This window comes from Trypanosoma rangeli, assembly GCF_003719475.1.
Source record: "Trypanosoma rangeli strain AM80 chromosome Unknown Tra_15.4_contig_00208, whole genome shotgun sequence".
Taxonomy (NCBI): Eukaryota; Euglenozoa; class Kinetoplastea; order Trypanosomatida; family Trypanosomatidae; genus Trypanosoma; species Trypanosoma rangeli.
In genome coordinates this window covers 1-18,169 of record NW_021705950.1, presented here as the reverse complement: position 1 = coordinate 18,169, position 18,169 = coordinate 1, and the positions used below count along the sequence as shown (strand labels likewise).

At 50.7% G+C, this 18,169-nt stretch overlaps 10 protein-coding genes across 10 annotated transcripts, besides 6 other annotated features; 9 read left to right on the top strand and 1 right to left on the bottom strand.

Annotated features, from left to right (window-relative positions):
- Nucleotides 1-12: 12 nt before the first annotated feature.
- Nucleotides 13-69: a microsatellite.
- A 221-nt stretch (nucleotides 70-290) lies between these two features.
- Nucleotides 291-1,958, top strand: TraAM80_06004 (putative chromatin assembly factor 1 subunit B; the record flags this gene model as incomplete). The annotated part of the gene is made up of 1 exon (XM_029382862.1): nucleotides 291-1,958. The coding sequence occupies one exon, from the start codon at nucleotides 291-293 to the stop codon at nucleotides 1,956-1,958; it is 1,668 nt and encodes a 555-aa protein (XP_029237334.1).
- Nucleotides 1,959-2,318: 360 nt separating this feature from the next.
- Nucleotides 2,319-2,337: a microsatellite.
- A 193-nt stretch (nucleotides 2,338-2,530) lies between these two features.
- Nucleotides 2,531-5,116, top strand: TraAM80_06003 (putative nucleoporin interacting component (NUP93); the record flags this gene model as incomplete). The annotated part of the gene is made up of 1 exon (XM_029382861.1): nucleotides 2,531-5,116. The coding sequence occupies one exon, from the start codon at nucleotides 2,531-2,533 to the stop codon at nucleotides 5,114-5,116; it is 2,586 nt and encodes an 861-aa protein (XP_029237333.1).
- Nucleotides 5,117-5,669: 553 nt separating this feature from the next.
- TraAM80_06002 (small nuclear RNA activating protein 3) lies at nucleotides 5,670-6,374 on the top strand (the record flags this gene model as incomplete). Its single annotated transcript, XM_029382860.1, has 1 exon — nucleotides 5,670-6,374. One exon carries the CDS (start codon nucleotides 5,670-5,672, stop codon nucleotides 6,372-6,374), a length of 705 nt encoding a protein of 234 aa, XP_029237332.1.
- Nucleotides 6,375-6,643: 269 nt separating this feature from the next.
- On the top strand, nucleotides 6,644-7,783 carry TraAM80_06001 (putative ATP-dependent DEAD/H RNA helicase, putative,RNA helicase; the record flags this gene model as incomplete). The annotated part of the gene is made up of 1 exon (XM_029382859.1): nucleotides 6,644-7,783. One exon carries the CDS (start codon nucleotides 6,644-6,646, stop codon nucleotides 7,781-7,783), a length of 1,140 nt encoding a protein of 379 aa, XP_029237331.1.
- Nucleotides 7,784-7,791: 8 nt separating this feature from the next.
- Nucleotides 7,792-8,562, top strand: TraAM80_06000 (putative ATP-dependent DEAD/H RNA helicase, putative,RNA helicase; the record flags this gene model as incomplete). Its single annotated transcript, XM_029382858.1, has 1 exon — nucleotides 7,792-8,562. The coding sequence occupies one exon, from the start codon at nucleotides 7,792-7,794 to the stop codon at nucleotides 8,560-8,562; it is 771 nt and encodes a 256-aa protein (XP_029237330.1).
- Nucleotides 8,563-9,445: 883 nt separating this feature from the next.
- On the top strand, nucleotides 9,446-10,729 carry TraAM80_05999 (putative delta-4 fatty acid desaturase; the record flags this gene model as incomplete). The annotated part of the gene is made up of 1 exon (XM_029382857.1): nucleotides 9,446-10,729. The coding sequence occupies one exon, from the start codon at nucleotides 9,446-9,448 to the stop codon at nucleotides 10,727-10,729; it is 1,284 nt and encodes a 427-aa protein (XP_029237329.1).
- A 132-nt stretch (nucleotides 10,730-10,861) lies between these two features.
- Nucleotides 10,862-10,888: a microsatellite.
- A 148-nt stretch (nucleotides 10,889-11,036) lies between these two features.
- Nucleotides 11,037-11,062: a microsatellite.
- A 163-nt stretch (nucleotides 11,063-11,225) lies between these two features.
- Nucleotides 11,226-11,262: a microsatellite.
- Nucleotides 11,252-11,294: a sequence feature (A-rich).
- A 48-nt stretch (nucleotides 11,295-11,342) lies between these two features.
- Nucleotides 11,343-12,929, top strand: TraAM80_05998 (putative inositol-3-phosphate synthase; the record flags this gene model as incomplete). The annotated part of the gene is made up of 1 exon (XM_029382856.1): nucleotides 11,343-12,929. One exon carries the CDS (start codon nucleotides 11,343-11,345, stop codon nucleotides 12,927-12,929), a length of 1,587 nt encoding a protein of 528 aa, XP_029237328.1.
- Nucleotides 12,930-13,590: 661 nt separating this feature from the next.
- TraAM80_05997 (uncharacterized protein) lies at nucleotides 13,591-14,394 on the top strand (the record flags this gene model as incomplete). The annotated part of the gene is made up of 1 exon (XM_029382855.1): nucleotides 13,591-14,394. One exon carries the CDS (start codon nucleotides 13,591-13,593, stop codon nucleotides 14,392-14,394), a length of 804 nt encoding a protein of 267 aa, XP_029237327.1.
- Nucleotides 14,395-14,762: 368 nt separating this feature from the next.
- Nucleotides 14,763-17,024, top strand: TraAM80_05996 (uncharacterized protein; the record flags this gene model as incomplete). The annotated part of the gene is made up of 1 exon (XM_029382854.1): nucleotides 14,763-17,024. The coding sequence occupies one exon, from the start codon at nucleotides 14,763-14,765 to the stop codon at nucleotides 17,022-17,024; it is 2,262 nt and encodes a 753-aa protein (XP_029237326.1).
- Nucleotides 17,025-17,606: 582 nt separating this feature from the next.
- TraAM80_05995 (uncharacterized protein) lies at nucleotides 17,607-18,071 on the bottom strand (the record flags this gene model as incomplete). Its single annotated transcript, XM_029382853.1, has 1 exon — nucleotides 17,607-18,071. One exon carries the CDS (start codon nucleotides 18,069-18,071, stop codon nucleotides 17,607-17,609), a length of 465 nt encoding a protein of 154 aa, XP_029237325.1.
- Nucleotides 18,072-18,169: the final 98 nt, after the last annotated feature.

Sequence of the window (18,169 nt, the reverse complement as noted above, 5' to 3'; positions counted from 1 at the left end):
TAGTAGTAGTAGTATATAGTATATTATATATAGTATATATATATATATATATATATATATATATATATACTGAGAGAGTGTTTTATGTGCCTGTTTGTTTGGGTGCCTTTGGTGACATGCCATTTTTCCTGTGGCTGTTTATGTTAGGCATATTGTTTACAATCAGTGACATTTGTTTATTATTATTTTTTTACGTGTGTGACCATTTGTTTTTTTTTCTTGTATTGTTGTCTTTAGTTTTGGTCGCTCACTTGAGTTTTTAACTGTGTCAGCACGGCCGCGCGCAACTTATGACCTCCACTGCCTGTCAGCCCATCCGTGTGCGGACGCTAGAGATTTTGTGGCACGGCAGTGAGCGTGAAGAGGAAGCGGTGCAGTTGGGTTTACAGCGTGTCGCCATTGAGGGTATTGTGTCGATTGATTACAACAGTGAGAAGGATCGTATAGTGACTTGTGGTGGTGATGGTTACATACGCCTGTGGCAGCTGCACCCTGCAGCCACCGATAGCTGGCTCGCCAACAGTCAAAATGACATGACGGCGTGTGTGAGCTTTGTCGCTGGGATGTGGACGTCGTGTATGCCGTTGACAGCGCGTTGGTCCCCGCACGGGGGGATGATTGCTTCTGCCCATTGTGAGGGGCAAATCTACCTGTGGTGGCAAGAGAAGCATCTGGAGGGGAAGAAGGAGGAGTGGAAAGACTATCGACATCTTTCTGGCCATGTGATTGACGTGTGTGACCTGTGCTTTTCACCTGACTCGAGGTATCTTCTTAGTGCTGGTGGGGATGGCAGTGTTGTTATTCACGACCTTGAGGGGTCCACGGTTCCCGTGGTGCAGCTAACGGAGGTGCACCACAAGTTCTGCCGGGGGGTGGCATGGGACCCGTGGCGTCGCTACGTCGCGAGTTTTGGTGGAGGGCCTTCGCTACTGTTTTTCACCTATACTTCCAAGCCAGCAGGGGCGTCGCGACGCGTGCATTTGACAGGACAACGCAAGGCACCGGGGGACTACATTGGGGAGTTATGCGCTACAATGTTTCGGCGCTTCGGGTGGTCTCCGGACGGGTCGTTGGTAGCCGTTCCTTACGGGAAAGCGTCGCATCATTATCAGAGCCACAGTAATCACAACAACACCAACCAAAGCAGTGGCAACGGTGACAATGCAACGCATGGGGGGGACGATATGGTTCACTGCGTCTACATCTACACACGCAATGCCTTGGACAAGGTGGCTGCTCGGCTGACGATCCGCGGTTACTCAGAGGTGCGTGGGGTGCTGTGGGCACCGTGCTTCCTGGAGCCAATTGACAGCGAAGACGACAGTTGTAACGGCAATCGTGTGGAGAATCATGAGAGAAACAAGGAGGAAAGCGAAGGGGAATGGGGTGTTAAAAAGGAAGGAGCGGCCGGAGTCAGTGCGGAGAGACAACAACGTGGTTTGGCGGATCGTGGCTCTTGGGGACCGGATGACTATCGTATGGCAATGGCGGTCTGGACAGCGGATGCGGTGGTTGTGTACACTACCGACAGTGCTGTACGCCACAGTGACTACACGGATCTTCACATGCGCAGCATTTCCGATGTGGCGTGGAGTCCCAACGCCATCTACTTGCTGACCGCCTCGCTTGATGGCTACATCTCTGTCATATCCACCGGTGGTTCTCTCGGTGTTGCCCACAAACTTCCACTCTTCTCTATGAAGCCTGCAACGGTGGCTTTGTGCAGCCTACTGTCCGATATCAGCAGCCTTGGGAAAAAAATGGAACTCAAAAGATGGTCCGCAACGGATGTTGCGTCAGGGGCAAAGACTTCATCTGATGGCAGTGCCGTTTCGCACGCGCCCGTGAAGAAGAAAAGGAAGTTGGGTAAGGAACCGCAGCAGCAACAGCACGAAAAAGAATTGAGTAGTAAAATGATACCGCTCAGTGAACTTTCAGAATTGATGGAGAACACTTGAAAACTGTAGCGCGGCGTTTTGTTTGTTTTTACGCCGCACTGAAGGTGTTACAGCCACCACTCGTAATGGCGTTGTGGTTTATCGCCTTTTCTGTGTGCTAATTTGCTTTTGGCTTGGAGCGTCTTACAACATAAACACTGCTGTGTGTGTGAGAGAGGGAGAGAGACTGGAAGCGTGTGGGACGGGATTTCTCTGCTTTGTATGGTCGTATATTAAGCATGCATAGCAAACATGGTACGCCATCAGCAAAATTTTTATGCGTCGACTGTTTTGTTTTGCTGCAAATAGACACTCACGCACCTTTTTTTTTTTCTTCTCACACTCTTTATCCTTTCCTTTCACTATTCGATATGTTTGGTCATATATAATATATATATATGCATTTACCCATTCACTGTTCTGACTGTTTTGTTGCAATGTGCATTCTCTGTAAAACTCGACGCCTTTGGGCTTAGTAGGGGAAAGAAAAGAGAGAAGAAAGAGAGTTGTAGGCACGCTAAAAGAAGCACACTGTTTCTGGATTGAGTGGAGAGGTGAGCTTGCACTGGGTTCGTGTTATTTAAAGGTTTATTATGTACGTGCTACAAAACGCGCCGGGGGGAGTCCTCAGGTCGCAGAATTATCAGAAAAGTGCTGCCGTTGTCGCTACAGATCCTGAAGGTGATGTGCGTGGGAACATCGCGAGGCTAACCGCACGGGCCCGCCAACTACTCTCTGAGGATACGGACACGCGTGTGGTGCGTAACGGTCTTAGTGCCTATGAGACCTCGCGGAAGGTGGCGGCAGATGTATCGGCGCGTGCGCGGGCCCCCGGGCAAACTGGCTCGACGCAGGCATCGGTGGAACTCTTCATGGCAAGCCTTGGTTTTAACCTTCAAGAGCAACAGCGCCTCCTACAGCAGCTGCAAGCAAGCCAGGTACCGATTGCAGTAACAGGTGATGCTGGGACGGCTGCAAAGACTTCTGGTGCCTTTTTCAAAGGGCAGGTCGATGAAGAATTGGGCAGCACGTTGGAAAATTTTGTGGCGAATCGACGACATGAGATTATGCGGCGCAGCATGGAGGAAATGCATCGGCGCGTGGAAGATTTGGTGCAGGAGCGTTCCGAGACCATCCTCCGTGCCTCATGGGAGAAATGTTGTAACGAAGTGGCAGATGCATTTGAATCCTTCTCATTGAAGGTGGGTGGAGGTGGTGGCGAAGTCTCGCGAATCAAAATGTCTACCACCAGTGTGAACTCCAGTGGGGCCGTGCGACCACGTGCAGGCGTAATGGCGTTACTGAACGGACACGATGCTGCATCCATGCGCATTCTTAACAAAATTATTGGTTTTGCGAAGATTGTTGATACACAGCCACCACTGCAGTGGGTACGGTGTTTTGCCTCCCATGTTGCGGATGACGTCCCGTTTGTTACAGACGAAGTGAACGTTCTTTGGAAGACAGTGGAGCAAATTCTGCAACCTATTCTACAGCTTGGCTCTGCTAGCACAATCATGACCTTTGTTGCCTCCAGTCGACACATGATGGAACGCAAAGCTCTCGTTAGTGTGCTGTCACGCGTGCTTAAGGTGGAGCCTGAAAGATTTGGTGAACTGGAGAATATGCATGCTACACGCTTTATCAGTATTGTCGGGCGCTATACATCATCATCGAATCCGTGGGCACACATCTACACGGCCATGCGCTGTGGTCGTTATGACGCCGCTGCCATTGTTGCCAGTAATGCGGGATTCCGCTTGGTTGAAGCAAAACTTGAAGCATACGCCAATGCGCACGTGACACAACGAAGCACTTTGCCACCAGCGGTTGACTTACGGCCGTTGTATGAAGAGGAGGCTACCCGGGAAGATGCATACCGGCAAATTGTCCTGCTCCTCTTGCTAGTTGGGAATACGGGAGAAAGTAATGACGTGGTCTTGTCGGCGGTGTCGTCATTGTCGTCAAAGGTAGCGCGATCTCTTGAGGACACGCTGTGGATCCGTCTCTTCTGTGTGCGCTCGGTTGAGTTGCGAGGCAGTGATAGGCTCCAGTCTCTTGCAGAGATGCAACGCTTGCTTCTTGATGACATGCAGGAGCTCGTGGAACTGGTTCGCGGTGATGTGGTGCGTTTGGCGTCGTTGCTGATTCATGCGTTGCTTCCCTCCTCTGGACTGCGACTTCTTATTGAGGGTGACAGCACATACGTAGATGGCATTCACCTTGCGATGTGCTTTCACAACTTACAACTCTTGCCGTGTGGTGAGGTGGAGGTGCCAATCGACCTCAGTCGGCTCATTCCACAGTACTGCTCCCTCGTACTACTTGACGTGGATAAAGGCAATGCCTGCACCGCGTATGCAGGGGCGGCTGTGTTTCGCTATTTTATTCGGACGAACATTGTCGATGCCTTCGTCGAGTACTGCGGAAATGAGCTGGTGTGTACGAAGTTGTTTGGGAAGCGCGGAGGCGGACGTGTCGGCAGTGACGGTGTCCTTCTGCGGGAGGCACCATCGCCGGAGCTCCTGGAGGTAATGGAGCGTGTGGCAGAGGCGGGTGTGGCGCGTGGCCAGACGGAACTTGCGGTGCGTGTCTTCTCTGTCTTGGAGCGTGCCGCCGCGCTGGTGAAGGATGATACACGTGCCAATTATGCCTTGAGTCGGGCCGTGCAGATTATCTGCCCAGCACTGTCGCACGCCTTTCAGCAGGCGCCATCGAGCGAGAGCACCGGCCTGTTTATGCACGCCGCCGAGTTGCAGGAGCGAATTGCATCTTCCAAATGCGTTATCCCACATGCTTACGCTGAAGCGTTTCAGGTACTTTGCAAGATGAGTGAAGTCTTTGTGAGCCTCACGCGCGGCGAGTTGGAGGTCGCTCTTCGGTGCTTTTGGAGTCTTCCCTTCATTCCTGCCATGTCAGAAGACATTGAGCGCTGTGCTGAGCTCTTGGATGCGGCGCCCGAGTCCATAGCAACGGCTGTACCGCCGATTGTTTTGCTCGTTATGCAAAACATGCTGAAACTTGCGGAGGTGCTCAAGACAAGAGGACAGTCGAGCGAGGCGGCACAGATGCAGCGGCGTGCGCAGGCATTGACAATGTGGGTGCGACGGTGGAAACGAATCTTCTCTCGGCAACTCTTGGATGAATTGGCATCTTTAGAAAAGCTATTTGCACTCTGAAGCTGAAGCTAACGACCTGTAATGCCCGTTTGAAGGCCAGGCACAAGGGCAAGGGGTAAGTGAGGTAGGGGCGTTTGGGTTTTTATGTGTGTCTGTGTGCATGTGCAGTGCTATGATTACATGCGGAAAAAGAAAGAGGGGAGGGGGGAAAAAAATAAAAATAAAAACACCCAGACGTTTCCAACACATCCAACCTTTTTTTTTTTGTGTAGGCATACTTGCTGATGTGCACACGTACATGCGTCTCTCTTATCCCTTTTTCTTACTCCCAGACAAACTGAACTTTTAGGTGTGTACACTGCACCGTAGTAATCTATTTGTTTTTTACCGCTTTAGAAGCGGGGGACTTTTTTTTTCCTTTAGATGTTTTTCTTCCTCTTTTACCCTCCATTCATTTGATTCTATTTGTGTGTTGGGGTCTTCAATAAGCACCGATTACACTCGCCTCGTTCTGGAGCTTTGTGTTTCCTCGTTTTTTTTTTTGCCTCTATTATTGACTCCTTCCCGCGGTGTGTCTGTCAAGGAGGACACTGGGGTGTTTGTTTAGGTTCCAATGGAGAAGCAGCTGCACGTTATCGCGTCGGATTTTGTGGCGTTTTATCGTGAATTGTCAAGGCATTCTCTACTGACGCCAGAGAGGCTTAACATGGATGCGTTCCAGGCCATATTTGACCGCATGCACATGGAGTATCTGCACTACGCCGGGTCAAGCTCTACGCAACCGTTCCATGTGGAGGTGGTTGAAAATGTGCTTCAACTTGCTGCAGCGTATCTTTCGCTACCGACGGATGTGAGTCCAAGCAGTCGTGCCTTTGGTCTGTACCTTGTCTTCTTTCTCTATGCGTCGCAGCCATCCATTGACACGTCACCGGTGAAGGTGCGTGTGGCGCGTGGGACTCTGCAGAGCTACTTGGATGATATTGCCGATAGTGTGGAGGATGCCGATCCGCAGCCGGCCTTTGCCGCTCAACTAAGTCGTCGCGTGACAGATGGTGAGAAACGAATACTTCTCGCACTCCACAAGGCAGGGGCGTGGCATATCATGCCCTTTGTTGACATCTCCGTGCACTTGCAGACATTACTGAAGGTGCACGATGCGGAAGGCGTCCCGTTGGGGCGGGGTGGTGCAAAAGTACAGCGTCAGCAGCATCAGATGACAAATGCGGTTGTGTCGGATACCGCCTTATCAAGGGAATTAGAGGCGTATGAGGCGATGAAACGGCGCCTGGGCCTAAACGATGCCCTAGGGGGAAACTGATGGGAATAGCGAGAGGTGTTGTTTCTTTTTCCTTGTAATGCTTTTTTTTTGGTTTTTCTTGACAATGAAGGCATTATACTTTGCACTTTGTTGCTTTTTCTTCATGTACGCGTATGTGTGCGTTTCGTTTCCTTCATTTCATGGATTTTTGCTCTGTGACGCTGCATTATTGGAGGGCACTCAGCATTCATAAGGCACGGAGGCGAACGACTTTAAGCCCCAAAAGGAAGCAGAAGTAGTAAGAAGGTGGAGGGGAGGGAAAGGAGAAAATGAATTTGCTTCTATGTCGCCTGTCTATTCCTTGCTTGCTGCGGAATACGCTGACGTGTATTCACCCGCCGTTCCGTCACTGTGCCACTGCATTTACGGGTGCTGCGGGTCAAGGGTCGCTGGGGCTCATGGATGCGCTGTGCACTGCGGCAGGTCCTTTCACCCCTGGCAGAGCGGAGAAGTTGAACGATGAGAGGGAGGAGATGGAAGGGAGGGAGCGTACGCAGCAGAATGAGGGGAGTGTCAGTGGTTCACCCTACCTTGTCCAGATTGCTGATAGGTACGGCATGCCGGCGGAACTCCCTCCTGGTGCGTCGCAGTCCTTTGAGGAATTGGAGGCATTGTGCCCCAGTGATACTCTTCGAGAGCAGCTGCAGCAATTACGGGCCTCACGGCGCTGGAAAACATTGACGGAGGTACAACGGGCCACCATCCCTTTGGTATTAGATCATCGCGACATTCTCTGCGTTGCACCGACCGCCACTGGTAAAACATTTTGTTATGTGTTTCCCTCCATGTTGCGTTTGGTGTTACATGCAGGAGGGCGTGAGAAGACAACTGCCGACGGTGGCAGCGATGAGTTAAACCGGTCTAATGTTGAGACGTTGTTAAAAGACAAGATAGCACGGGGGGAGGTTTGCCGTTACTGTGAGCTCGGTGTGGCTTATGCGAAGGTGTGCCCCATGACGGGCACCCCGCACCCTCCGATGCCCGATCTGCCGGACAAGCAGCTGCGACCAGCGATGCGGCTCAGTGAGTTAACCTCCGTGGCGGAGCCTCTATTGCTTATTCTCGTCCCCACCTCTCAGTTAGTGACGCAGGTGTACCAACTATATACTCAGCTGCACGCCGATTTTCGGGTAAGGTTTCTCGTCCGTGCCTCCAGCGCGGAAGAACAAAAACGCCATCTAAAGGCGTTGGAGAGCTGTGATGTGCTTATCACGACACCGGAGACCATGCTACCCGCCCTCTACAAGCGCAAGCTAACCTTGAAACGCGTTAAAATGCTTGTGATGGATGAAGTGGACGAGTTAGTCTCCGTAAACCACTTTGAGAAGGTGAAGATTATTCTTGGTGCCCTCCCCAAGGCACACGAGCGGCCGCAGCGTATTTTTTTGGAGCCTCCCTGCCTCCAGTAGCGTATCAAATGATTAGGGACCAAATGTTGTTGCCATCCCATCGATTCATCCTCGCTGACGTCAAAACTGACAAACTTGGACACCCGCTTGTGGATGGGCGTTCAACAGTTAGTGCATTCATCACTCATGTTGTCTTTATGGTGTCGCAGGTGGAAAAAATCAACAAGCTTGCCTGGTTATACAGCACAGGCAAGCTTAGCTCTGACCAGCGCACCCTTATCTTCTGTAACTCACGTCACAATGTGGCATACGTCTGTGAGCGGCTGCAGCAACTTGTGCCCCCTCTGCACGTAACGACACTCACTTCTCGTTCCTCAGCAACAGCGAAGATGGGAACGCTAAAACTTTTCCGAAGCGGTGTCTCAACATGTCTGGTGTGCACTGACATTCTCAGTCGTGGGATTGACTTTGAAAATGTTGTATACGTCGTTCACTACGATACTCCGCTGGAATTTGACACCTGGGTTCACCGCAGTGGGCGCTGTGGCCGGCACGGGGTGCCTGGTTACTGTTACACGTTCTTCCAGCCAGAGAGCATCAACATTGCTAAGCCGTTGGTGGCCCATCTAAAGCAAACCCGACAGCTGATTCCACCGAAGCTGCAAGAGTACGCGAATCAGTCACTTGTTGACACGTTTAAGAGCTCCTTGTTTTACCACCCAACACGATCGTACCGTTCAAGTGACCCACAGCGGCAGCACCCTGTAATGGGGCGCGGGACGCCACGCTTCCCTGACTACAAACAGGACCGGTTGAATCAAAATTTCCGTCCTCTTTAGTTCGGTAAAATATACACTGATTGAGGTATCATTTCTGTTGCCCTGCGTGCCCACATATATGTGTTTATTTATGCTTGTACACCCCTACTCAACGGATTTCATAGACAGATGGCTATCTAGCTACAACCGACACACCCGTCTTGGACAAGAGTGAAGACGATTGCTGGCTTCATCTACATTTGCAATAATAGGCGGCTACACAGAGATGTACTGAATACGTCAACGGAGTCTTTTTGATTATTTTCTTCGTTTTTATACGTGTACATGAGAGGGAGGGAGGGGAGCCTCAAAAACAAAAATGGGAAAATGGGTGATGTCTTGCTTTTGCCACGTTTTGTACCTCGTCGTCTGGCTCTGTGGCACCGGCGTTGCTGCGGAAGTCCTCGTGTCAGTTGGAAGTTCATGCATTAGTGGCGAATGTTGCCTGTGCCCGTTGAGAGGGCTCTTGCACTGCACGGTGTTTAACACATGCGTGTCTCCGTGCAAGGGAGCAGACTGCAACGGGCAAGTTGCATCGGTGTGCCACTACACCAATGTCTATGCTATACGTTCGCCGTCCGCGCAGCGTAATGAGGGATAAAGAGGTGTTCTGAGCCCTTTGCACATTTCCCTCGCTCTTTTTCTTTATTTATCCTCATTTGCTCTGCTGAAATTATGTCGCTGGTTGGTTTCACGTTATTTTCTTGCTGGTGTTGCTTTGTTACATTTACTCTCTTTTCCTGTCCTTGGGCTGGCAACTGTGCGGTACGTGGTACAGTATCATTTGACTTTGTAAGGGACCATTATTGTTTTACTCCACCACTGCAGTGGAACCACCTGCTATTACAGTACTCACGAATAAACTTGCCCCAATAACTAATTTAGAGTGTGGGCTGAGGAGAAGATGTCGGAATCCAATGCGGACAGTGTGGCCCATGCTGGTAAAACGGATGTAATGCGCATTGATGGGGTATACTATGATACTTTGAAGCTTGCCGCTATTCATCCTGGTGGTCCTATGATGATTAAAATGGCCAATGGCACCGATGCTACACGCATATTTGTAAGCTACCACCGTCGGCGATTCCCCCATGCAAAGTACAAGCACATGCAAGTTGCGTCAGCAGATGTTCAGAGTGGCCTGATTTCTGAGGAAGCGACACCCAACTTTGACTTGTATTTGGAGCTCTGTGACAAGGTGCGACCGTTTATAGGTCCTACGAAAGGTTTTGCTCCCTGGTACCACTTTATTAAAGCTGCAATGTGTTGTATGCTTGTAATTGCTTTGGACTTGTATGCCGTCTTCACATGGCGGCCTCTCTACCTAACGTTTCTTCAATCACTCGCCATGGCGATGGTGGGGTTAAATGTGCAGCATGATGCTAACCACGGGGCCCTGAGTGCGAACCCTGTCATTAATAGGGTTTTTGGTCTAATGCAAGATGTACTGGGAGGCAGTTCTATAAGCTGGATTATACATCATAACTTTATTCATCACATCTACACCAATGAGCCACATCAAGATCTTGACTTGGAGATTTCTCTATTGAGGTTGCATCGGTTCGTTCCTAAACGCTACTACTATACGCTTCAGCATGTGTACTTTTTGGTTCTAGAAGCCGTCTTTGGTCCCATTCATGTGCTTTCAAATGCGTGGTTTTTGTGGTCTGGGCCAGAAAAGAGACTGCAATTCATCAGTAATGAATGGAAGCTTGGCTGCCTTATGACATTAATACCGCCGTTACGTTTGGGATTTTCTTTTTTGCATGCATCTACAGTATTTGATGCTTTGGTGGGATTTTTTGCTCAATACGCTGTTGGTGGGATGTATCTTGCCTTCTTTTTCTTAATTTCTCATAACTTCACCGGGGTGAAGAAGGAAGGAAACACGGACGGGGCGTGCTTTCTTAGAGCTCAGGTGGAAACAAGCAGCAGCGTGGGTGGGTGGTGGCTGGGACAAATAAATGGTGGTCTAAATTACCAGATAGAGCATCACCTTTTCCCACGTGTTCATCATGGGTACTATCATTATATTGCTCCCACTGTAAGAACCTTTTGTGTACAGCATGGGATTTCCTATGCTCGGTTTAACACGCTGTGGGACAACGTAATCAGTACCGTAAACCACCTGAGCACATATGGACACGGAACAGAACAGACGGTAGCGGTGGAGGGGTTGAAGCAATAGCAAGCAACTAATCGAAAGGAGGATATATGTTCACACGCATGAATGCTGCACAATTTGGTGGAGATGAAAGAAGCAAAAGTGATGTGGGCGATTGAATGAAACATTGTAAAATTATGTTCTCCTTTCCCTCATTTGTTGTTGTTGTTGTTTTTATCTGTTCTGAATGGGCTTGCTTGTCATCCCGCCTGCATTTTAATAATACTGCCTGGTGTCACTTTTAATTGGCGTCATTTATATACTATAAATTTTTTCCCACAGTATCTGGGGAGTAAGGAACGACATATATTTCTATTTGCAGCAGTCTGCCTGTGTGTGTGTGTGTGTGTGTCGTGTTCCCCGCACTTCAGATGCTCCTACCTTAAGGCTTTTAAAAAGTGTTTGCAATGATGATCTCACGTGAATAACCGGCTGTGTGAGGTGGTTTATCGTGGCTCTTCAATCCCTTTTCTGTCTTTTTAAAATATGATACAATGCAAGGCATGATTCTCATCGGCTGGTTTTGCTGTTGTTGATGTAGTTCTATTTATTGTTGTCTTTTCTGCTTTTTTTTCCTTTTTTTTTTTTTGCGGAGCTCAGAAGAAAACAAAAAACCTAAGAAACTGCCGCCTTTGCAATGCCGACCGTACATGTCAAGGGTGGTCGCAACGTGCACTACACAGATGAGTCCATAACAGCCAAATACATCTACCACACGACACGCGTCACTAAAGAAAAAGATGGGGACGTGACTGTGGAGCCGATGGACGTCGCGTTGCGCTTTCGTACACTTCGCAAACAAACTAAGTGTGGTATCATGATGGTGGGGTGGGGCGGGAACAATGGAACGACAGTGACGGCCGGCATTCTGGCCCACAAGCATGGTCTGACGTGGCGCACAAAGACAGGGGAATTGCAGCCAAACTATTTTGGCTCCATCACGCAGTCCAGCACAATGAATCTGGGCCTGACAAGTGACATGAAGGAGGTATTTGTGCCGCTGAAGGACGTTGTGCCCATGATAAACCCGACTGACCTCGTTATTGGTGGGTGGGATTGCAGTGGATTGAATCTCGCTGATGCCATGCGCCGCGCCTGTGTCTTGGATCTTGCTCTTCAGGATGCATTGCAGAAATACATGAAGGAAATGCGGCCTCTTCCTGCTCTTTTTGATCCTGATTTTGTTGCAGCAAACCAAGAGGAGCGTGCTGATAACGTCCTGTCAGTGCAACACAAGTGGGAGGCGGTGGAGAAGTTACGGTCTGACATCTGCACATTTAAGGAGACTCATGGGTTGGATAAAGTTATTGTGGTCTGGACAGCCAGTACCGAGCGTTTCTCGGATCATGTTGAGGGTATACATGACACGCCTGACAACCTGCTGGACGCAGTAAAGCGCAACGAAAAAGAAATTGCACCATCTGCACTCTACGCAGTGGCAGCCATCTTGGAGGGATGCAGCTACATTAACGGTGCACCGCAGAATACGCTCTGCCCCGCTATTATTGGCCTTGCCGGTCGACAAGGTGTGTTTGTCGCTGGAGATGACTTTAAGAGTGGACAAACGAAAATCAAAAGTGCTTTGGTAGAATTTTTTGTGGCGGCAGGCATCAAGCCAGAGTGCATTGCAAGTTACAATCATCTTGGAAACAATGACGGACGTAATTTAGCTGCACCGAAGCAGTTCCGCTCAAAAGAGATTACAAAGAGCAGTGTGGTTGACGACATGGTGGCGTCCAACGAGGTGCTGTATCCCGCTGGTAGCAAGGGACCCGATCACTGTATAGTCATTAAGTACATGCCGTACGTGGGCGACGGCAAGCGTGCAATGGATGAATACAGTTTTTCAATCTTTATGGGAGGAGCACAGACAGTGGTTTTGCACAACACATGCCAAGATTCTCTGTTGGCGGCGCCGCTTATCATTGATTTGGTTGTCTTGACCGAACTAATGGAACGCGTTTTCGTCAAGATAGAGAGCGAGGAATCCAACGTTAAAGATGAGGACCTTAACTCCTACGTCCACGTAGATACGGTGCTGTCAATTTTGTCATATCTCCTAAAGGCGCCATGCGTACCCGAGGGCACACCCGTGGTGAATGCATTGAATCGACAGAAGCAATCTATTGACAATGTGTTACGTGCCCTCGTGGGGCTTCCGCCGGAAAATAACATGCTGCTTGAGTGTAGTCTTCCCTTCTTGCGTGGCAGGAAACCAGCATAAACATATTGAAGGGGGGGGGGGAGGCTTGCGCCCCTCTTACACGTTACGTAATATTAAGAGATTTTTATTTTTATTTTTTGAGTCTGAGGGATATATTGGGGGATGGAAAGGTGTTTGCTCACCCTGCTTGGGTTCCCTCCGTTGTCTGCCAGGCTTCTCTTCAACCCCGTAGTCAACTTCTTTTATTTTGCTCTGTCGGTTATTTCTCTGTCTTCCTCCTGTTCATCCGTTGACCTTTAGTTGAAGGGCATTTGAGCTTGCTTGGGAGTGGCAGATTGGCGAACGCTCCTCCCACTTCTTTAAACTCCAACCACACAACCTTGGCGCTCCTTTACAAAAACTGTTTTAGGCTCAGCGCAGCAAGACCCCGGTCTTGGCAACGCAAAGAACCAGGTAAAGGGGAACCAACGAGGACGAGGACAAGAAAGGAAGAAACAATGACGATGCGTGAGGATTACCCTCGCTACCCGCGGGACGTCAGGGAGAAACAAATCGTTTCGCGGCCGGCATGTGAACGACGGCTGGCAGAATTACATCTTACCGCCTTCCCCAACGTGTTGAATGAGAACGCGATGGAGGCAATGACGAGGTGTGACTTTGGACTGTTGAAGGAAGAAGAAAAGAAAAAAAAACTGATGAGTCGGGGGCTCACAAGGTGGTGATGGAGGCGAGGGCAGTTCCACCCATGACAAGCAACCAGCTCGTTGCACGCATGGCGGAGATGGCGTGGGAGGAGAAGCGTAAACATTCGACATCTGGCGAACGCGAGTCGTTGGCAGCACCAGATGGGCGCATCAAAGTGCATGATGTCTCTTTTGATCGCAGTTCCACCTACCGCTTGGATTACTGCAATAAAGACGTACCCGGCTTCCATAGGCGAGTGCGTCCCATACCGGACTACACCAAAGATTGGAGCGAAACTGAAAAGACAAACATTGAAGCCGCGAAAAAATTTCCCTACCTGACGATGCCAGAGAGTTTACTGAAGAAGCGTCCAACCGTGTACCGACATGATTACATTCCAAGTGCGGAACGGGAAGACTACCGGACACTTCCACACAATACAAATCTGCAGGACCTCGGTTCCTCCTTTGCGTATTCTGCCTACTCTGTAGACGATCCTGCGCGTGTGATAAAGTACGACAAGGCTGTCGCCTCCTGCAACAGGCCCCATTGTTTGTTATGGAAAACTTACAGTCCGCGGGACTCTATCGCAGTTCAAAGGCACCCAGAATCAACCGCAGAGGAGTTACAGCACTTGCGAGAACTTCGGCGTATTCAGATGTCGAAATCGAGTGATCGTAGTTCGTCAGGGAAGAGCCCGGTGGAGTCTGTATCTTCGAAAAGGGTAATTGTAATACCGGGAATGCGAGGCATGGGGTATCGTCGGGCGCCAAAGGAGGGCAAAGATTACATTTATCTTCCCCGGGACCACTTCTGCCATCAGGTGGTCTATGACTATTAACACGGATATGTATTTATATGCATATGTACGTACGATAAGAGGAGGGGGAGGACCAGCTACGAGATCGAAAGAGATTCACTGGTGGGAGAAAGAATAAAAAGAGAGAGAGAAAGAGCACACCTACTCCAAGTGAAAGATGTAAATTGATGAATATTACACGGTATCTATGTGTTATAGTGAGTTTTTTTTTTTTTGGCTGTGGTGCGCTGTTGATCCTCGTTGGTGTGAATTCGGTTGGCTTGGCAGCACATAGATAAGCATATAAACTTGTTCCCCCCCCCCCCCCCATCCCTTTTCTGTCTTTTTATTTATTCTTGGCCTCGTTAAATATAATAAAGGAAGAAGATATTGTTATATTGCTTTGTATAATGACAGGGAAGTTACAAGGCTCAAGGGGGGTACCACGTGCCTGTTGGAAGCAGATGCTATCGGAGAAGTTTGGGGATAATCCAGACGAGCGTCTCAAGCTGTATGGTTCCCTTGCCAGACTCGCACGTGATAAGAACGCACCCTACTCGGATAGTTGGACAGCAGTCATGTTAAAGGCCTCTCATGACTCCTGGTCTCGAATTCGCCAACTTGGGCGAGAAACACTTCTTCGTGAAGTAAAAATGGAAGTGGAACTGTCAAATAAAAACTTCTCGCGGAGAGTTTTGAGTCTACTACTCAGTAAATGGCCTCAAATGAAGTGCTGGTATGAGAGGGAAGGGTTTCTATTGCTGCTGCTAGGGTTCTTCTTGTCCAAAGCCGACGTGATATCAGATGGGAGGGTATTGTCCTATATATTGCTGCGAGTAGGGTTGCCCTCTCTGTTGGACCCGCAGCTTCCTGTGCGTGAGGTGGCAGTTAATGTAACCGTTCAGATTGCAGAGCTAAGTGGCGACCTCGCCTCCTTCACACAAGATCACTTGCTTATCCAACTCAAACTGCTTCTTGAGGAAAGGAAAGAGCCGAGTGCATGTGAAATTGAAGGTCTTCTTAGTGGTGTTACACGCCTCATGGTTGTGTGCCCCAGCACGCTTCATACCGAATGGTGGGCCAAAATGCAACCTCTTCTACAGCAACTTTCTGTTCACTCCGCTGCCAGCGTTCGCCAACGAGTGGCAGCAGTGTGGGCGCCACTGTCTGTAAGATCTTTTGAAATGCTATGTATTGCGATAATTAAAAAATCAGAATCACCCTCGGAGAGCGATGAATGGTGGAGAATGGTGGAGGTACTTCTCATGGCGCTACAGGAGCAGTTGGCACATTTATTAACCTTGACTGACGGGGAAGTAACGGTGGATCTTGAGACACGTGGGGCCTCCATTGCAGATTCCCTTTACGCAGTTTTGATGTTTGCTGAGATGCAGCGGTTTGAAGTGATGCGCATGGGTAAGCAGCTTGTTCCCTTGCTTACACAGTTTTGGGTTCGCTTTGCGCCTTCCCTCGATTTTGTAGAGGCTTGTTGTGGCCAAGTAGAGAGACGATTTCTCGAACGTGCTCATTTTTTACGTCTTTTTTTACCAGAACTTATTTGGTTTCTGGCGCTTCGGCGTTACCTGCGCCCTGCGGAGGATGTAGAAAGAGTGCGAGACGCCGTGTCGCAGCATTTGCTGCCGCTCCTCCATGGGAAATGGAATGTGTTTTTAAATTCCAATGACATTGGAACGGTCTTACCACGGCCTGGCTACGCATTGGCGGTTTTACTACTAGTAACCTATTTCCCAGACTGCTTAACAAAGTCTGTGAATCGGGACTTGATGACGTTTGCCTTGAGTGAGGGGGCGTGGAAACGCGCACTTTCAGAAGACATAGACTCTGTAAGATACGGAGTGGATTTCGCACTTTCTGTGAGACGCATTGGTGGGACGATTCTGCATCTCGTTCCTGTTTGGCTCGAATGGATCTCCAACGCCTATGCCCATCAGCAGTGTTTGATACTAGAAGCGGTAAAAATTGCTGTTGGCTCACCAAAGTATTGGGTGTCAAGCAAACCGTTTTCTTTTGCGTACTGCTCGGTCTTCGACGCGCCGACGATGCAAGAAGGCGGGGAAGAGGTTTCGCGCGGATTCTATTGGCTCAAACTGCATTGCCCCACCCCGGCCTGCCTGCCTGAAATTCCATTTTTATCAGCGGATGCGGCCGGCGCTGCGGGGGTAGTCCCCGCAGCAGTGCATGAAACAGTTTATGCAAGCGTTTACGTTTCGAAGGGAACAGAGCATTCTGTATTACGCATTGCGCGCTCCCTCATGCTAACGGAGTGCGAGGCAAATCGAAAAGCGGAATCCATTGCAGCAGTGGTGGCCGCAGTCGTTGCCCGGCTGGAAAATGTCTCTCCAAGATGGCGCGAGGCGCTCCCAGTTTCCTTTGGCGGTGCGCCTGGCGTCCCCGATTGCCGCGCCCAGGGCGGCATCCGTGATAAACATAGTGGTTGCAGCGACTGGGATGACTCGGAGGGCGGTCTCGATGCCGAGGGCGTCGATACAGATGAAGAAATAAGGGAGGCCGGGCGCCTCTTTGCGGTAATTCTAGGGAGTTGCTTCGGTGCCGATGTGGGCGGGTTCCTGCGCGCCGTTGGCCCCGCGGAACGTCAATCAGCTGCGCTTTTATTGAACGAGTTCGAGGGCGGCTGCCGGGTCACGCGATAAAAAGGGCCATCGGTGTTATTCGAATCGCCGCTACTGGTTGGGATCGCTTCGTTTGGCAACCCCACGCGCCGCCACCCTCTGGTAGGGGGCGGCGCATAAAATGCAAAAAGCAAACGAGCAGGCGGAAAAACCAACCGTAAAATCTACTGCCAGTGCAAGCTTCTTTTTGCCGTTGGCGCCTCTCACCCCACTTCGAACCAACCATCGTGTAGGAAAGCGCACTATTATGAAGCGCGGCGAGGCGCCCTCGTGGCGCGATTCCCAATTGGGATGGAAGAAATTCCGGGCCCGCCCACCGGACCGGCCACCCCCCTCCGCCTCGCAAAGTCTTTGCGAAAAACTCGGCGGCCTTCTAACAACTCCGCATCGACAGCCGCCCGCTGCGGCGACAACAGCGCGGCGCGCCAAACAAGCCCGCAGCGGAAACAGGGACAACGTGGCCGCGCACCATATGGTTGTTGTTTTTTTTCCGCGCGCCCGCCAGCATCGTACAACGCACCTGCCGTGCTGGGCGGATGTGTGCAAAAACAAAACAAAAAAAAACCGACCTCACGTGGAGAGGATTGAGCAGAGAAGAACATATTAATCATGCAACGCCGCCGCGCAACACGAACACCGCCAAGCGCCGCCCCCGCAAGGGAGTTTCATCACCGCGTTTGAGCGCAGTTGTCCCTCGCGCTGCCTCTTGGGCTCCTGCCGCGTAAGAGGGGGCACCCCACCCCCACCCACACCCCGCCCACACATCGCAATAGGGGTGTTCCGCCCTTCGCCCCGGGCCTTGCGTTTCCTCCTTGGCCCCGCGGTGTGCTCGTGCACGGGCGGAGGCTCTTTCCTCGCCAAAACCCCGCACCCGCAGCGCCCAGCTCGAAACGGCGAGTCTCCTGACAGATCCTCGCTCTCACCGAGCAGCCTTGCTCGCGGAGGGGCCGGCGGCGGCGTGCCAGTCCGGACGGCGCTCAGGAAGAGGCAAATGGGGAGCGACTTCGGTTGGGAAGGTGCAGGAGCCAGCCGGCGCACGGCCCCCGGCTCGGGTCCTCGTCGAAGCATGTGTCGCAACACGGCCCAGCGACGGCTAAGCGCCGGAACAGGCACTGTGAGTAGGGCCTGTGCGCGGGGCGGTGAGGAGGCAGAGGACGTCTGTCATC